General features: G+C 42.3%; 1 protein-coding gene across 1 annotated transcript; it reads left to right on the forward strand.

The window, feature by feature from the left end:
- Positions 1–4,380: 4,380 nt before the first annotated feature.
- Positions 4,381–6,175, forward strand: LOC119297684. Its single transcript, XM_037575374.1, has 6 exons — positions 4,381–4,434; positions 4,522–4,595; positions 4,705–4,774; positions 5,029–5,201; positions 5,276–5,348; positions 5,869–6,175. The coding sequence occupies exons 1-6, from the start codon at positions 4,398–4,400 to the stop codon at positions 6,003–6,005; spliced, it is 564 nt and encodes a 187-aa protein (XP_037431271.1). The 5' UTR covers positions 4,381–4,397; the 3' UTR covers positions 6,006–6,175.
- Positions 6,176–20,157: the final 13,982 nt, after the last annotated feature.

Below are 20,157 nucleotides of genomic sequence, written 5' to 3' on the forward strand. Positions count from 1 at the left end.
GGGCGGGGGGGAGGGGGCTTAGCCAACTCGGGCCCATGGTGGAAAAACAATAATGATTATATTAATTATAGGACCAAAAGTGAAATGGACGGTGGATGGTGGACCTCGCCCATCACACTGTTACCGTTTCCGCTTCAACATTTGCCCCTTCCACTTTTGGCAAGCATCATGCGCCTATGTCAGAGGCTAGCAATATTTTTTTACCTGAAAGAGTAGGAGAGGCTCCAAGTGTATTTTTATATTGAATAAATTAATCAAATTTGTACATATTTACATGGCAATACATGCCACTTTGGGTATGCCGGAAAAAGAAAGAAAAAAGTCAGAAGGCAAAAGCTAATAGCAAACTAACAACAAACTAGTTGTTCTAGTGAATGGAGGCCGCAAAAGCAGAGATGAAAGGTTTATGAGCTTCTTTGAGAGAGGAAAGGTTCATGAGCTACTTTGACCCTATAGGCTAGTAAGGTGAGATCCTCTTTTAGTCTTGCAACCCAAGAGTTGATGCTTGGCCGAACCCCTCTAAGATGATTGTTGTTTCTTTCTTTCCAAAGACTCTGGGAAGCAGCCATTTTTTCAGAAACATGGGCCTCCCGCACAAATAGTTTTGAGTAAAGTGCATTTTTTGTCCCTCAACTTATCGTGACGTGCGACTTTCGTCCTTGAACATTCTTTTGGTTGCAACCTTAGTCTCTCGACTCTTAATACCAGGTATAGTTAGTCCCCGATAGTTGTATTCCTCGATCAAACCCGATTCGACCTTATGTAACATGGTTTTGGCCAAAGCACCACCATACGATGGCATAGGGGCATTCAAGGCAATGCATCGTGATCACCACCACCGATTGGACCGATGATCGGGAGGATTCGGTAGCGGTGGTAGTTAGCTCGCGGGAGAGGAAGAGCAAGGCAAGAGACGAAAAGAGGGGAAAGGGGGTCATCTAGGAATGAACTAGAGAGAGAGAGAGAGCGATGGATAGATAGATAGATAGATAGAGAGAGAGAGAGAGAGAGAGAGAGGGAGAGAGAGAAGGGGGGGATTAGAGATAGATGGAATGTGGTTCTATTCCACCTTACAGTGATGACGTGATCAAAATTGTGCCATGAAAAGGCAAAACCGGATTTGGTGGAGGAATACTCTTGTTAGGAACTAATTTTACCCGATATTACGAGTTGTGGGACAAAGGTTGCACCAAGATGTGGTCAAAACCGTGACACATCAGGTCAAAACCGGTTTTGACCAAGGAATACCGTTGTTATGGACTAACTATACCTGATATTAAGAGTTGAGGGACGAAGGTTACAACAACAAAAAGGTTCAGAGACGAAAGCCACACTTCGCGATAAGTTGAGGGACGAAAAATGCACTATGCTTAATAGAGTTTTTTCTTGGATGATTTTTTGAAACCTGGTGACCGAAGGGTGCTAAAAAATACCAAGTACGAGCAACTTTGACTAAATGAGCAAGTGAATATCATGTGACGAATGGTCTCTTTGATGGGTGCTTCACAAAGAAAACAATGATTATAGTGGCGTCTCTTTAAGCGTGTTGTGTTTGTCCAGCCTATCAAAAAGAAGCAGTCAACCAAACACCTCGATCTTCATGGCACACTTTGATTTCAAAATCCATTAATACCCATGATGAGGTTGGGTGTTTCTGAAGTAGAATGCATAATATCGACTCAATTTAAACTCCACTACACCCTAGACATAGTGTCATTATTTGTTGTGTGTATAAGTATCAGGTGTAATGTCGGTTGTGTTAGCTTGAAGACCACGTACCTCCTTATGAGCTTGTACGGACAGTGGTAGGTGAAACGCCTCCTCCAAAGATGTGATGCCCACGAAATTACTCGATTTAAATCCACGACACCCTAGACAAACAGATATTTTTCATGTGTAGAAGAATCAGGTGCAATGTGTCACGTCTTCATGAGCTTGTACGGATAGTGGTAGGTGAAACGTCTTCTCCAAAGACGTGATGCCCAAGAAATTACTCGATTTAAATCCACTACACTCTAGACATAGCGACATTTTCCTGTGTAGAAGAATCATGTGCAATATAGGTTGTGCTAGCTTGAAGATCACGTACCTCCTCATGAGCTTGTACGGACAGTGGTAGGTGAAACGCCTCCTCCAAAGATGTGATGCCCATGAAATTACTCGATTTAAATCCACTACACCCTAGACATAGCGATATTTTTCATGTGTAGAAAAATCAGGTGCAATATGGGTTGTGTTGGCTTGAATACCACATACCTCCTCGTGAGCTTGTATTGACAGTGGTAGGTGAAAGGCCTCATTGAAAGACGTGATTCCCAAGAAATTTTTAACTGAAAGAATATTATCATGCCAAAGGTCCTTCCAAACAAGAGTCATGGAGCCGCATTGAATTCCCACCCTTGAGATTTCAAGAAAGTTAGGGCAAAGTTTCATGATATCACGCCACCAAAAGGAACCACAAGGATCAGAAGCGTGCAGTGGAGGTGTAGCATGTGCGGGACCGTGGAGGCTACTGGTGTCTTGATGAATCCGGTGTATGCGGAAATCCTAATGACTCAATTGTAATATATTTTCCTTTTAGTACATTACGCAAATCTTCTATCATAACTGGCGTATCATGATTTCTAGAAGATTTCATGGCTGTTTATAAATGTACTATATTTATTGTCCAATTTTAATGTGCAGTTATCTATAAGGAAAATCTGTATTTTTTGTACGAAAATTAATGATAGGATCCACGATGAGTTGGTGATATCGAAATGGACGGTGGATGATCGACCTGGCCCATACTGTTTCCGCTTGGACGGCAACGGTCACGTTCCTTCGCGCTTGCCTTCCCGTTTTCAGCTTTGGCCACCCACTGTCCACCCACCACCGCACCACACTGCTTTTTGCCCTCTCCATCTACAAAAACCCTCGATCCACCCACGGCCAGCCAGCCAGCCGCCGCAAAGCCGCACAGATTCCCAAGCCCGAAAGCCTAGAGATCTGTTCGGTCGGCGGAGGCGAAGTGTCGGGTCAGGGCGGCATGTCGGGCGGCAGAAGGGGAGCAGGGGAGGAGCTGCGGGAGGAGGAGGTGGTGCCAGTGGAGGACGCCGTGAAGATGCTCGTGGAGCACCTCATCAATCTCGCTCTTCCGCGTGGGGCGGTCTTCGGCGCAACCCAGGGCGGGCGCTACATGGCGCCGGACAAGCAACGCGCCGTCGCGCAGCAGGTGAGCGGTTCGCCTCTCTCTCTCTCTCTATCTCTCTCTCTGGTCGTTTCGTGCGCGGGCGCGGGGTCGGGGTGGTGGTAGAATTTCCTTGCAGTTTTGGCCGAGGCTTGCGCTGGTAGGGAAGGGATGGAAGCTGACCCGTACTACGTTGGTGCGGTGACGGCAGGCCGGTGGCCGAGCTGCTGAAAGCTGACCCGTACTACGGCTGGTGCGGTGACGGCAGGCCGGTGGCCGAGCTGCTAAAAGAAAGGCGCTGACGGCTGCAAATTCTCCTTACCGTCGCCCTGGCCGTCGTTGTTGTCGTCGTCGCCTTCGAGAGCTGCAATAAAGGTGTGGTGACAACTGCAAAACCCTCTTGTTCCCGTTGCCGTCGCGTTCGGGCCGCCGGTGATGCGTATGTGATGCCTTCAGGGAAAAGACATGCATGCGTGTAGTGGTGAAGATACAATTTTCTTTTGCGGTAGATCCTGCGGCCGACTACTTTGGCTCAATTTTTTCCCACGCGTGCGAGCACAGAATACAATCAATTTTGTCCAATACCGCTTAGCGAGTAAGACCTGAATCTACTTAGAGCATGGCTAATAGAATCGCCCGCTGCTGGCTGTAAAAGACGTCTCGTGTAGTAAGGCTGGCTCTATGTGAGATTGTGAGCTGCTGGCTGACTAGAATAAGTTGATTGAATGGTGAGGTGAGGCACAGGGAATCGGGAGCAGCGGCACTAGCGCTGGCTTCAGGGCTGCATGCGGGCTGAACTTCCTCGCGTCTTGTGCTACAGCCGAGCGCTTCGTCAAGCGCTCGCTTCCTTCTCTCTCCTGCCTTTACTCCCCTTCAGATCAGAATTTTGCTGAGGTGGAATGACTTGTAGTCGGCTAAGTGGGACTATTATACTTGCTGTTATAAGGAGGAGGCCCTTATACTTGTCAAGAAGGTAAGATACACTAATAGGTTAGGATTAGGATTTAATTCAATTTGATTGGCCAGTTCTCAACGGCTCCAACGAGCCAGGGCGTACGATTAGAGTATTTGCACGCTCGCTTAGTTTAGCCACCATGTGTATATATAGGCTGTTGCACTTTTCTTTCATTTTTGTTTTCCCATGCACCCTATATTATTCTGAGTAACATAGATGTAGGGCATTTGAATAAATGGTTTGTTGTATTAGGCAACACGTGGTGATGATGTAATGAAGGATGCTGCTTTGGAACGCCAAATCATGGAAGGTTGTGATCGCAAGACAGCTAGTTTTCCCTATTATTGGTTATTGGTCCTCCAACTTTTTAACCTATGTGTTCTTAATTTCATTGAAGGTGGCGTCGCTGAGAATAGCAATGATCAGATTCGTGATTCCGTGCTAGAGATTCAGAAAATACGGGATTCTATTGTATGTTATATGTCTTCTCTTTTGTTTCACGAAAAAAAACGATGCTTATTTTTCTTATACTTTGTTTTAGTTGAGAATCTGATGTGAATTCATCCCCTCTTTGTTTCAGCTTCGTAAGGAATTCATACTTCAAGACGGAAGTGCTCAATGTGATATGGACATTCAGAAAATTAAGACTGGTATTCTACCATTTTACACATCTAAACATCGTTAGATTGATAATCACTTATAGAATTGTCACTGTTTTGTGGCAAACATTGTGGCATGTTTTGCTGGGAGCCATACATTTCCCCAAGTTCTGTGTTAAACTACCGTGTACCTCACTTTAAATTGTGGACAAATCGTCCATTAGAAGTATGGCAAATTTTGGCAAGAATTTATTTTTATATGAGTTCCACATTTCCATTACTCATCATGTTTAAACCTTACGCAGAAGAGAAGATGACAACAGAAGTGTTGTCAATAATGGAGAAATATAATGAACCTAACTCAAATATAATGAAAGTTGCCAATCTAACTTTTTCTGGCGATGATGGCAAAACCAACAGCACTAAGAGGATGGGATTGAACTTGAAGGAGGCACTCGCCCAACGCGATAAATGCATGGTAAGAAACCTCGCGCTCAACTGATGCATTAAATTCTAAAATGCCATATGTACTTTTGACACTTGTCAATGCAGGAGCTTGGTGAGATCTATTGTGGTTGCGATTGGATGGCCCCTAGATACACAGTAGTACCGTCACCAGCAAATGGTATGTGTAAATACATTTACTCTTATCTCTTTAATTTTCCAAATGTACAAGCATTGGGTGTTGGACCTTATACGCACAGTAATAAAGAATTTCATATAAATGGGTCTCGCGCCACGTACTTTTCGATTAGCGTTTATTGAATCCAATCCCTATAGTGTGTCATTAGTATCATGCATTGAAATGTTACCACATATGGTGTACTAAGCTTGGCATGCTTGGGAAAAGAGTTTTTCAAGTGGCCAGATCTATAAACGCGCGTTGGGTTTATTCAAGTGTTAGGTTTATTCAGCACGTCACGGTTTGGTCCATGGTTACCAAAGACATCTATCACATCATTGTAGGATCTATCAGAGATCACCTCTACTCACTTCATTGCATTCCATTTGTTAAGAACTGAATAGGTGTTTGCCTAGCAATAACCAGGAATTGCTCTTTGATTTAGTGCCATCTTCTCTCATCCGTAGCTCTCAGACATTGTTTTCCAAGCACTTATTCAACAGTCACTCTCCTATCATTTTAGGAATGCACGTTGGCGAAGTACGTTTGAAATGCCCTGATTTTGAGATGAGCATCACTGGCGATCCTCGTCGGACCCCATATGATGCCAGATGCTCTGCAGCTGCCAATATGATACTGGAGCTTGGCAAGAAGGTGTAGGAAAAAGAACAACATGATAACTGATGCAAAGTTGCTAGCTGGAACTAGTAGGAGCCGGGGTCAATATTAGTAAAGGGTGAAATAAAGCAACTTAGATGTTTGTTGTTCTGATGTATGAATGGTATAATGATTTGTGTTGTATGAGTTTGTACTGTATTGCATTGTGTATGTGCGTGCTAACCATGTGCTCAAACCGATTACTTTTACCATTATTTTATTTGAGTTTTCCTTTGTTTTGGGGACCTGTTCAAACTTGCTTTTGGGTGGAATTTCACGTGTGTGCATACACAGTGGGTTACATTTTCCCAAAATTATAGCACCTTTTTGGAAGGTTGCTTATTATTTCTAATTTAGCAATTGTATTCCTGTGTATCTTGCTAGGTTTTGCGAGTGAGGCATTTTGGAGTTTGAATTATAAAAATATCAAAAACCATAGCTCGAAGTCTGAAAAAAATCATACGTTTTATACATATGTTCATATGGATGTATTCTACAAGTTAAGATATCTGAGCTACACAAAAATGCAAAATTTGTGAATTTCTAATAATGAGCAATGGATGTACTGTTCACCATTATCAAAGTTACGATATTTTTTGTAGTTCACATGTTAACATATATCAACATTAAACATTAAATACATGTAGTATAACTCCATATAAAAGGGTGGAGTTATTTAAAAAAGATGAAAGTTCAAAGTGTGACTTTTGATTTTTTTTTTAAAGAAAAATAAGCTCAGTACACCAATATTTGTTATATCTGTCCGGATATGTTATTCTCACCACCCGTGGGAGCTCTCTAAAAGTTGGGCGAGAAAATTTCCTATTGTTCCTTTAATAAAGTTTACCCATATTACTATATTAGTGGTGAAATGACCGAATGATGATAACCATATAAGTATGTGAATTGTTCTAGAAAAATATAAGTATGTGAATTATTAATTGTCATGCATTACATAAGTTATAGGTTCAGCAATCAAAATAAAACATGGTTCAACAATTCAACACAAGCTAAAATAAAATTCAACAATTCGTACGTAGGTGATACACAAATGAATCTATCAACTCTCTTGTTGCGCTCCTTTTTGTTGTCAAATCACTTCTTAATTTCTCATCCAAGAGGCTAGTTTCCCGCAACAAGACCTCGACTCCTCCATGTCACTCGAAAGCCTCAACTTCTCTTTCTCGAGCTCATTTGGTTCCAATGCCTTAGCCTTTTCAAGCTCCCATTTTGCCCACTTCTCTTGCTTCTCTATGTATATCTTCTCCCTTTGAATGTTCAACGTCTTGTGCACCCTCTCTCAATCAAACAACATGCTCTCCATTTGCACATCCAAGAAAAGCTTGTTCCTCTCCTCCTTCTGCTCCCCCTTGGTGGAAATAATGTGTGTCCATGTGGCAGACATTTTGCTTGTCGCATTGTCATGCACGACCCTCTCCTTATCCTACTTCTTTCCCATCACCCGACATTTCCTATTTGTCATGGTCCCATCTCCGGCCGCCCCTCCACTTGGCATACCATTGACATCCAATCCAATAGACTGATGCACTATTGGGAAAGGGCTTATAGGTGAACCCAAATGAGTGACGGGCGAGGTGGGGCACCCTCCACAACTATTTTTATAAAAGAGCAGTGGTGTGTAGCCGGTCGTACCCGTCATAGTTACGGGCTATCCAATGCCGGGCGCTAGTAAGCACCCGCCACAGGTAGCCACTACAAGAAATATGTCAACTTGTGACCTTGACTATTGGTCACTGAAAGGTCATTGTTTTCATTTGCGACCTTTTTGAGACCAAAAACAGAAGTTCAAAAGCTGGCGGTCGTAAATTGGAATTAACGACCTTCTCTGTGAGAAGGTCGTAGACGTTTACGACCAAAATATGCCTATTGTTTTGTTTTGGTCACTAGCAGCCTCCCCAGGCCACGTCGGCATCCGACGTGGCAATCTGATTTGGCACAAGAATCAGCCCGGTCCAATTCAATTTTCTACATGGGCCTAGCCCAACAATTCAGCCTTTTTAATGTATTTTTTTCCTGTGCTTTTATAGCTACATGGGTCTGACCCGGTAATTCGGCCCATGTATTATTTTTTAGGCAAGCCCTTTAATATATGTATTTTATTTTAATATCGGTTAGCTACATGGGCCTGACCTACAATTTGGCCTTTTTATTTTCTAGCGCAAAGCATTTTGCAGTCAATTTATTTTTTATTTCCAGCTTTTTTCCCAGCTCCAGTTTACAAATGGGTCCCAAATGTCAGATTTTTCACACCTTATTAATAAGCAATATATATGTTTATATCAAACAGACAGAAGAGAGAAAGCATATGAAAATCTTCAAATAACAGCTAAAATAAGTTTATTACAATATGCTATACAGAACAGAACACGTGAAACTACATACACTCATTTACATCACAACAACCAGTTTCCATACACTCATTCACATCACATCAACCAGTTTAACCATCGAATCTTGGATACCCAGGAACTTCAAACTTCACCCAGATCCACACAATCATAAATATTGGGATCTACAAATAGACCGCTCTGCAAGTACAAAAGCTAGCTACTCTTGGATACCACAGAACATGCTCTTCAACATGGGTAGAAGTCCTCAACGGAGTTGTACCAACAACATCACCTACAAGAATAGAATGGAATATCAAGTACTTGCATTCTTCAAGAACATTACAACCAACATATATATGTAGAAGGACATCAGGAAAGCTGATGGAGCAAAATCAAACAACAGCTAAATCAAGTAAATAGACCATTTGGAAAAAATATACTACCAGGCTTGAACATGAGCATAGAAAAGAAAACATGATTTCAGTGAAATTAAAACTGTCGATGAAAGCTGAATAACAGTGCAACTGATTAGCTCCTAGCATGGAGGAACATCAGAAAATTAAACAAGATGGTCGTGCAAGTTTCTATACAAGTATTCGTGATTACAGTTTGTTATTGTCGTCTAAATTCTCCAACATGCACAAAATTAACTAATACATCTGAATGAGCTACCAATGAAGCAAATTCTAAAAGATACACGGACATGCCTTAATTAGCCAACCATGTCATTCTATAAACACACAACAAACTCGACGATAACATGTGTAGTTATTACCATATAACATGGGAAACATACCTACTGTCCACATATTTCATTATGTAAACAGCTAAATGCTACATGAAATAGATTGTTGAGCATTTCTGCCCTTCTTTCAAGACAGCACCAGCATAACACTCTCACTATAACAAGATCCACACAGACCACCATCTGCAGCAACCGCACACATGAAACAATCCAAGGTTGAAGAGAGTGAGATTACCTTGTCGCCGTAGATCTTAGAAGACACCTCATGCATGAGGAAGTCCTTGTCGTCCACGGCCAAGCAACAGGATGCTGGTGGAGCATCCCTCATCGAGCCTATAGGAAGTTTTGCATATAGTTAGAAAACCCGAAAATGTACAGGATGGACTACTATAACATAGCATTGACGGAAAAAAACTAAAGAGGATGTAACTGAATCTCCTGCAGCTCTAGCCTCTAGCATGCACCCGAGATTCAGTTCCCACGAATCCAGAAGAGCAATTAAATACATGGCAAAAAAGCTTTACAAGAAAAAAAACTACTACTATAGATTGGAGTGAAATCAAAGTACCACTACTACTGTAGATTGCAAATAATATGAGCAAATCGAAAAAAATATTATTGCAAAATATATGGATTTATAGTTAGGATCAATAAGCTAAGATCAAATGTCATACTAATATGTTCTAATCATGTTCTTGCTTGCTGCAATCTAAAGAACATCACCACACATACTACACATGCTAGGACTAGCATTGGTTAAAAATAACTAATAATCACATGAAGTCCTACAATGAAGTAGGACCAGGACAGGTACTCCTCCTGATTAGTCACCACTTACATCCACAAGTCAGTGATGCTCCAACACAACACTCATGGACTAAAATAACAAGATAAGATGTTGCCAGATAAAGATGGCATTTGTATAGACCTTGAAAAAAAACATACAAGTCAGGGATGCATATTGATTTTATTAATATGTTATAATTGTCTACTCTGGAGTTGCACCATCACTTAACAACATGCTACACTCTTAGGTATGTTAAGAAGCACCTATTTATCTGAACTTAGTGTTGATAAAAAGTGTCTGCTGAATTCCATAGGGCAACATATGAAGTGAGGAGATTTATTCCTCATGACACTACAGGTAGATATCAAGAACACAAACTAATGGGTATATATGCATGCTTAGGATGGAGCATACATAACAAGCAGAATTTTTGTTGTATTAAGAAAAGGTCAGGACTGTAGTATTATAATCCATAGCATGCACAAAATTGATCTTTTCATAGTACTACATTCATTGTTGTCATCGGCATAAAAACTATAGTATTGAAATGCTTGGTTTTTTCAAAAACTTCGCTTGCAATAGTCAAAGTAATTGTCATGCCAAATCTGTTCAACAAAATTAATAATCTAGAAGTCCATCATCTGATGACTCGAAATACCTAGAGATAGAAAATTCAATCACCACTTTAGAGACCAGGACTCACTCATCAAGAAAACACCTTATTTATGCAGCAGATCATACATAGTCATGTCTGTCATTTAACCACCACAGATTGTTCATACTTGAAATTTTAAGGATACACAGCCATACTTAGATCTCCCTCTACATCACCACTAGGACTTGCATTAACTTGACCTCCAGTAACTAAAAGCCATAGTAATTGGCAAGATTTGCATCAAGCCAAACTTACAGAGCTAATACTGCTTGTTGGTCTTCTCGGCGACATGCCCAGCACTTACAGCCGCGGCGTCTTGGTTAGTCTCGGTGACATGCCCAGCACTTGGCTCCAACACCGCTCCGACGCGGCCGACTGACGTACGAGGGCGACCACAGTCGAAACCTGCCTGGACTTGTTGGCCATCGCCTGATTTCGCCCCCCCTACCCACTGCTCCGCCTGCAGGTATATATAACAATAAAATGAGGTAAAATGAGAACCAACAGAGCACTTTCTGTATTACCAGAACAAAACTGAAATTCAAACAATAACATGGCCCTTGGTATAGAAACAATTCTGCAGGTATATACCAATAAAATGAGGTGAAATGAGAACCAACGGCACAATGTCCAAAAAAAGGCCAGAAGGATGAAGTTATAGCTAGCTAGCTATGCACCATCGGTGTCTATACAACCAGCTCAGAAGCATAACACAGCTAACATAAGGAGCGACACAACAGTTGTTGTGCTACCATAGAAAAATTGGGATTCAAACCTAACGTAGCCCGTGTATCGAAATAAAAACGCTAGCAGAGTGATGCTTGCTGCTTGATCCTTGTTACTACATGGCCATTCGGTGTTGTCGCCCTGTCCTGAATCCTGAGTGCAAAGAGGACCCCCTGCTCTAGCGAGTGGACTAATGGAAAAGAGACGATTAAGGTTGTCATTACTGCCACAAAACCAACAATGCTTTATTTCGGGTGGAGATGCTCTAATCATCCTTTTCCTCCTTTTACTAATGCTCTTGACCATGTACAACACACGCATTCTACCATCAAAATGAAAATATAGCACCAACAAACATATTGCTAACCACCGAACACATATTGGACAAGAACAAACAGCAACCAAATCAAACAGATTTGCAAGTATACGACAGAACCGTATATATAGCAAGTAATGAAAGATGAGCCTATTTATTTCGAATCATCCCCTCTCAAGATCAGAATCCACTCAAATCTCAATCTGCTGTCGGACAAGATCGGCTCGAGATTCCCAGCACGCGAGGAAGGAGCTGAGGCGGGCGGAGGGGAGGGGAGGGGTTGGATTCATACCTTCGGATTCATATGCACGGCCGATCTGCCGACGACCTTGGCGAGGACGTAGAAGAGGGAGCTGATGTTGCAGGCCGCCGCCACCCACAGGTAGGCCGCGCCGCCCCCGCACGCCGTGTACGCGCCTGCACACACGAAAAAATAGTGATCGATTAGTAACCAGGAAGGAAATCAGATGGCGATTCGAGATCAGGAAATTGACAGCACACGCGTAACACGGAGGGGGCAGGGCGGTTCATGATCTGCTGCTGCCACTGCCGCTGCGTGTCCCAGATCGAATCGAACCGAACCTACAGCCCTAGATCGAATCGAATCAAACTAAGGGGGAAACATGGTAATCAGAGGAAGAAGAGAGCTCACCTTGCCATGGCCATCGATGGAGGTTAGAGGAGGGAGGCCCTCGCTGCCTCGCCACGGATCCGTCCATGTCACGGCGGCTAACGACTAGAGGAGTCTCACCCGCGACAAGGAGGTCGAAACCCTAGCCGTCGGAGGGTGGCGCGTGGCCGTTGTAGGATGCGCGCTTCAGATCTGGTCTGAGGGGAGGATGAAGCAGAGGTAGGGGTCATAGTGGTGCACTGGGAGCCACCGATTGCCGCCAAAACTCGCCGGATCGGTCGTTGTAGGTGGCCGCGGCGAAGAGGAGTCATGGGGGAGAGAGAGATGGGGCTCGCGAGAAGAGAGGGGTCGTGGGGTTTCTGTCTTTCTCCTTTTTTTCTCTCGTTTCTTTTGACTCTGGTAGCCAGCCAATCACATGCGAGGCCACAGATCCCTCCGCAGGAACAAATCTTAGCCATCCACTCCACCTACATCCAACGTTCCAAAACCCTCCCCTCATCCAACACACCTTTGTATTTTTTTTCTCTTTTTTTCAATCAGTTTATTATTCGCCTCTCTTTTGAGAAGAACATACCCAATATTTGTTTCAAAACTGGACCGCACCAATTTTCAAAAATATTAGACAATATTTTATGTTCAATTAACTAAATGTTTGCATATTAAAAAATGCATTCACCTCTCGTCAAATTCACAAAATTTGAACTACGGATGCTTCCTTGTTTGCTTTTTATTTTTTGAAAAATCTTTTATGGATACATAAGTAGCTAATTCATCATAGATACAAAAAGAGTTATGGATGATTTCACCCCTAGCTATGAACGGTCATACCCACCGTTTTGATCGCATTTTGAAACACGCATAGAAAAATCATCTTATGGCCACATCCATCGCATAGTTTGTTTAAATGATATCATATTTTTCACAAGGGTGCATTTTGGAATGGCAAACAATGTTTCCTAAGGCAGTTTTCATTTTCTTTGGACGAAAAAAATCATTTTTCATTTTTTGAGTGTCCAAAATTAGTTTTTTTTGTGAAGGACCTACCATATATTTGTTGCAAAATTGGACCGAATTAATTTTATAAAATATTAGGCAATGTTTAATTCACAATTGACCAAATTTTTAGGTGTAAAAAGTTTTGATCCACCTCTAGTGAAAAAGACAAATTCCCGTCGATTCAGTAGGAAGCGAGTCAAATTTGAACTACAGCTGCCTCATAGTTTGCTCTTTATTTTTTTAAATCATTTCTAGGTACATAAGCATCTATTTAATCAGAGAAATATTAAAAGTTTTCCAAGATTCAACCACTAGCTAGGAATGGTCATGCCCGCCCTTTTGACCGCATTTTGAAACGGGCATAAAAAATTCAAAAAAATCTAAAAATTGGAAAACCTTCGCATTATGTCATTATATGTGACCAAGTTTCCAGGAAAAATAATAAACTTGTAATAGGGCAATTATTTTAAAAAAGTGTTCTCAGAAATAATCTATCATGCGTGAAGATTCAGGGTTTTCAAGCCAAATGATCAATCTTATGGCCACATTCATGGCATAGTTTGTTCAAATGATCTCATATTGTGCACAAGGGTGCATCTTGGAATTCCAAACAATGTTGCCTAAGGTAGTTTTCATTTTCTTTGCACGGAAAATTCATTTTCCATTTTCGGAGTGCCCGAATTGAGTTCTTTTTGTGAAGGACCTACCATATATTTGTTGCAAAATTGGACCAAATCATTTTTCTAAAATACTAGGCCATATTTTATTCACAATTGACCAAATGGTTGGGTGTCAAAATCCTTGATCCACCTCCGGTGAAAAAAGACAAATTCCTGCCGATTCAGCAGGAAGCGGGTCAAATTTGAACTGCAGCTGCCTCATGGTTTGCTCTTTATTTTTTTCAAAATATCATTTCTAGGTACATAAGTATCTATTTAATCAGAGAAACACCAAAAAAATTCCAAGATTCAACCACTAGCTAGGAACAGTCATGCCCGCCGTTTTGACCGCATTTTGAAACGGGCATAAAAATTCAAAAAAAATCAAAAAATTGGGAAACCTTCGCATTGTGTCATTATATGTGACCAAGTTTCCAGGAAAAATAATAAACTTGTAATACGATAATTATTTTAAAAAAGTGTTCTCAGAAATGAGCTATCACGCATGAAGATTCAGGGTTTTCAAGCCAAATGATCAATCTTATGGCCACATTCATGGAATAGTTTGTTCAAATGATCTCATATTGTGCACAAGGGTGCATCTTAGAATTCTAAACAATGTTGCCAAAGGGAGTTTTCATTATGTTTGCACGGAAAATTCATTTTCCATTTTCTGAGTGCCCGAAATGAGTTTTTTTGTGAAGGACCTACCATATATTTGTTGCAAAATTGGACCAAATCAATTTTTTAAAATACTAGGCCATATTTAATGCGCAATTAACAAAATGGTTGGGTGCCAAAAGTTTTGATCCACCTCAGGTGAAAAAGACAAATTCCCGCCGATTTAGTAGGAAGCAGGTCAAATTTGAACTGCAGCTGCCTTATTGTTTGCTCTTTATTTTTTCCAAAAAACATTTCTAGTTACATAAGTATCTATTTAAGCATAAATACATGGTTTCGTGGCAATACGTCGAGGTTTGGATGGTGGCCCAGGGCCCCAACTCCAAAGCGCGTGAACTCGCATGCCTGGTGCGTGGTCACCGCGTGACCTTGGTGTTGACATGAGTTCTAGGAGGCCTAGGCATGTCTAGCGGGTTGGGCACTCCCCAGGTAGGTTCTAGGAAGAAAATTACAACAGAAGAATCTCACGAGGAGACCGACCTATGCTCAAAGATGAATTAGCAGCCAAGTGTTTGATTGACAGTACGAGAAATGCACATGGCCAATGGGCGTGAGTTTTGGCTGAGGATGATCATCAACTAAGAAGAATGTCTTCGCAAATTTTCAGATGAAAAGGAGGATCCTAGGTGGTACTTGCTTTGCAAAGTACCACACTGGACATAAATATGAATGTTGAAGCTGGGCTCAAAATAATGAATGGATTGAGCTGAAATTTGGTGGAGGATGGTTATTTGGGCATTGGAAAGCACCGTAGAAAATTGATACCATTTGGACATGCCCAAGTGGTACTTCCTTCACAATGCTCTTCTATGGACAAAAACTTGGGAAAACTAGTGAGAGAAATTGGATGAATGAAATGAGCTCAAATTTGGTGTAGGTAATTTACATAGGTATGGTTATGCCTTGGTAGGATTTAAGATCATTTGGGTAAGCCTAGCTAGTACTTACTTCACAAAGCTTCTCTTGAGGTAGAAACTTTGGAAATTTCCTGACAAATATTTACTAGGAAAATGGAGCTGAATATTATCATGTGGCAATGATTTGGGTATGGAAGAGTGTCCAAAGAGTTTGAGGGTAATAGGAGGGGTCTAGATAACACTTGCTTTGCAACGTGCCAATCTAGCCTTAAAATATAAATTGAACCTGGGCTCACATAGATAATTTGACTGAGCTGCAATTTGGAGGAGGGTGATAATTTGGGCATATAAAGGAACTGTATAAATTTCATGTCATTTGGATGTATAAAAAAGGTACTTCCTTCACAATGCTTCTAGGTGGACAAAAACTTTAGAAATTTGTCGAGGAAGATTTGTTAGGCAAATGGAGCTGAATTTTGTCATGCGACAATGATTTGGATAGGAAAGAGTGACCGAGAATTCCGAGGACAATCAAGAATATATAAATAGCACTTCCTTCATAAAGTGATGTTGTGAACAGAATAGGAAAATGAATATTGTTGAATTATTTTTGAACTAGGCAAGGAAGTATTTTTACATATTTGACGAAGATATGACCCAAAGAATTTATGAGATTTTTTTGGGAATTTTCGGAATGACAGAAATATAGGTTGCTTCACAACCTAGGGCTAAAATTGACACATGGACATGACACATAAGCAAAACTGATGAGGTGGCGCCGAGTCATACCAATCCATCACAATTTACAAGGTTATGGCCATCTATATTGGTCATGATCAGCTAGAAATAAGGCAGCGGACTAGTGCTGTCTGCTTTATGACCATTTCGTGTCAGGAAATTACGATCTTTCTGACCAAAATGGTCGCAATGATTTAGGGTTTGGAGCCGCCCGGACAGCTTTTGACCAATTGGTCTAAAATGGTCATAGATTTATGACCAATTCTTCCAGGGTCACTGCCAGAAGGTCATAAGTTGACATATTTCTTGTAGTGAGCCTCTTCCAAATATGCCCACTGGATGGAAATTGTAGTGGCAGGCACTGAGCTAGTGTCCGCCACTAACAAACGGGTAAGCAGTGGCAGGCCCAACATGGCGCCCGCCACAACAAAATTTTGGCAAGCCCCGCCAAACAAATCAAAATTTAAAAAATGTTGTCGTGGCGGGTGTCTGTTATCGCCCGCCAATGCTCTCCACGGACAGTTACCCTCCATCGCCCACGCAACCATCCACAACCTCTTCATTTCCATCATTTCCTTTCTCACTGCCAGTTCCAGAGTTCTCCCCTTCCGCGCATCTTGTGCCTCGGCCGCCGGTGCCATCCTTCCGACCAGTCGGCGGGGCCTTTCCACACGTCTAATGCCGTGACCACTGCCGGATCTACTCATCGTCGCGTCGTCCACCTTGACCGCTGCTGCGCCATTTTCTGCCTCGACCGCGCATAGCCCCCGCCGTCTGCATCGAACGCCGCCACCGTCCTCCACCTCGACCAACCACAGTTGCAGCAGTGTGCTATACAAACGGTTTTTATCCCCTTTCTGCGACATAGTTTTAAATTGTTGACTTGCCTGTGTGTGCATGGGGGGTCCTTCCCACACGACCCAGAAACTGTCGGTGATAGGCAATAGGAATGCATACGTTTTGCAGAACTAAGCATATGCGATACCCATATATAGCCCAAATGCAAGTCCTCGCACAACTGTTTGTGATATATTGAATATCCCAACGCTCCATCATTGATGCTCGTGCGGGTTGGCATTACCATCTCACATGGTATTCTGTGGTGCAACGTTTACGATGTGCTCCCCATCACAAATAGTTCATGGTTGTAAAGCATGTATGATAAGGAGACTATCACAGACATTTACTTTTCCCGAAGCGTATGCAATATATGCAATTGAGAATATAAGTTAATCATCATACGTGTGTCGTATGAGTTTATGAAACGTCCGACTATCATACTAGTGTTGTATGGAATAACTATCGCACACGTTATTTTGTGGTGAAACATTGACGATGCGTACGACATCACAAACAGTTCATAATTGTAAATCGTGTATGATAAGGCGACTATCACAAACATTTAGTGTTTGTGATATTGTCTGACATCACACACGCTTTGCAAATGGCAATTGTGTGCTTGGTGGCACATCTTTTCTCTCTATGGACCATGTCGTATTATGAGGTACATCACACACGTCGTGCTTTACAGACCGTGTGCGGTGTAATGACCTGCAGAGCTATTTTCGTCCCTAATTTAATCGTTGCCATTTAAAATTGAACACAATTTGAATTTGAAAGTAGACAATAACTTTATTCATATCCATCAGGTTCAAACACCAATGCATTATTCGATTGACACGTACATATTTTCAAGAATTACATCAAAATAATAATTATTACATAAGCACCAAATACAGAATGATAAACCAGGGTAATATACTTGTATTAAAGAAAGTAAAGAAAGAGGTGAAAGACATTCTGGTTGCTGAACAAGGTGAAGCACAATGTCCATATTGTGCCCTCCTCCATGCTGAATGCACGCATGACTCTAGTCCAATCCCTTGTGATGACCGACCGTCCATCCTTCACTATCTTCATGAGGACTTCTAGATAGTAACTGTAGTCTGGTACAAATATTTTAACCTTTGCATTTCCACCAATTATGTATTTTTAGAGTTAATCTTGGGTAACCTGCTTTGGAAACCACAGCAAAGAAAAAATAGACATTGTCATCTAACAACTCATTATGGGCAGCAAAAGAAGGCTACAAAGTTCTTACTTACCATCCTCCAGTTCACCTTTGTCTTGGATAAATTGTAAACAAATAGTTTATTTGCTATCTTTTGACCCATTTTACTAACAATCTTTATTAGTTTCCTCATCTCATGTTGGTTCATGAATATCTCATTGCCCCATATGCAAAAAGGGTCGAAGCGTGGATCTTTACCAATGACATATGTACCTACAAGCAGCAAGTTAATATTAGGAACTAAACTGCAATTGCACAATGATGTAGTAAACACTCCCTCTATCCCATTATATAAGATCTTATTATAGAGTAGAGCGTTTTGGAGGCCGAGCTGCCTGGAGGCCATAATCCTGGTCGATGATTGTTACCTTGGGACCCGTGGCTTCTGGCTTTTCAATGATATATGCTAGCAATTTGGTAGGAATACATCAAGCCAATCTTTGGTGTTCTTGATTTGTACGTGGGGCCCTATTTAGGCCGGTGCTTGGATGAACATGATGTTCTACGTGGGCTGTTTTGAATATGACCCAATACATCAATGAATCAATTGGATGGGCCCACGGGGAGATACTGGTAACTACTAGTGCTAGACGGCTGGCAGGCAGGTATGTGTGTTCGGCCCCTTAACCCCTTAGCACACCATAAACAGAGGTGCTTTCGCCATGGATGTCCTGGAGTTCTTCAAAGAGTGCTCTCGATGCATGGTAATGTTCCATAGGATCTGATTTGGTGTGTACTCCTTACACTTGTGGGGTTGTTTTGGGTTTGGATGGCAATGCTTTGGGTTGGTGATTTTTACTCTGTGCTCACCTAAGAACAGATCTGGCTGGTTATTGCTTTTGTGTTTGGGCAGATTAGTCCCTTGTTTGACGGTAGGGTTGTCTTACGAGCTAGAGATGCTGGCGCATAGTCAATGGATGGTGAGATGAATGAAACTGCTGGGGTCCAAGATGGATTGATTTCTTCTGAGTCAAGCAGATACGCTCTCGAATACTGCCCATGTTCCTGAACTCCTTACACTGCATGGATGAGATGAACGAGGTAATGGAGTGTGTGAACAGCCTATCAGGGGGGGGGTCGAAGTACATGGGATAACACTGTGCGTAAATTGAGAATATTGTGTGGTGTAAAATTGTGTTAGATGAAATACAGTTGGATAATATGGTGCTTGTTGGGAATCGTTGCATGGAAAACAAAAAAAATCTATGCACACTCAATTATCTATCCATGGATATGCATAGCAACGTGGGGGAGAGTGTGTCTACGTACCCTCGTATATCATAAGCGGAAGGGTTTCACAACACGGTTGATGTAGTCGAACTTCCTCACGCTTCAACCGATCAAGTACCGAACGCACGACACCTCCATGTTCTGCACATGTTTAGCTCGGTGACGTCCTTCGCCTTCTTGATCCAGCAAGACGTCGAGCTAGTAGATGAGTTCCATCAGCACGATGGTGTGATGACGGTGATGATGAAGTGATCTCCGCGGGGCTTCGCCTAAGCACTACGAAAATATGACCAGGGTGTAAACGGTGGAGGGGGCGCCGCACACGGCTAACAATTGTTTGGGGTGTGCTAGGCGCCCCCTCCCACATATATATATATAGGTGGGAGGGGGAGGGAAGAGGCCAGGGCGCTCCCTAGGGCTGGCCGCCGGCCCACTTGGGGCCCTGCCTTGCCTTGCGACCCCTGCCATGTTTTCTCAAGGGGAAGGAAAGAGGGAAGGAAGTGGGAATCCAAATCCACACTTTCCTTTCCCTTCTCCCCTTTCCTTCTCCTCCTTAGGCCATCCTATATGGGGGCGCACAAGCCCCTTGTGGCTGGTGCATTTCCCCTCTTGGCCCATAAGGCCCATATCTTTTGCTGGGGGTGCCCGGAACCCCTTCCGGTGACCCGATAAGTACCCAGTGCCCCCCGAAACACTTCCGGTGTCCAAATAC

Source organism: Triticum dicoccoides, chromosome 5A (assembly GCF_002162155.2).
Source record: "Triticum dicoccoides isolate Atlit2015 ecotype Zavitan chromosome 5A, WEW_v2.0, whole genome shotgun sequence".
Classification (NCBI taxonomy): Eukaryota; Viridiplantae; Streptophyta; class Magnoliopsida; order Poales; family Poaceae; genus Triticum; species Triticum dicoccoides.

What these genes read in the sequence shown, in the direction of transcription:
- LOC119297684 (XM_037575374.1), top strand. Translation starts at nt 4,398, where the DNA reads ATGAAGGATGCTGCTTTGGAACGCCAAATCATGGAAG. An exon ending in AGAAAATACGGGATTCTATT is followed by an intron (nt 4,596 to 4,704) that starts GTATGTTATATG and finishes TCTTTGTTTCAG; the next exon opens with CTTCGTAAGGAATTCATACT. An exon ending in AGTACCGTCACCAGCAAATG is followed by an intron (nt 5,349 to 5,868) that starts GTATGTGTAAAT and finishes CTATCATTTTAG; the next exon opens with GAATGCACGTTGGCGAAGTA.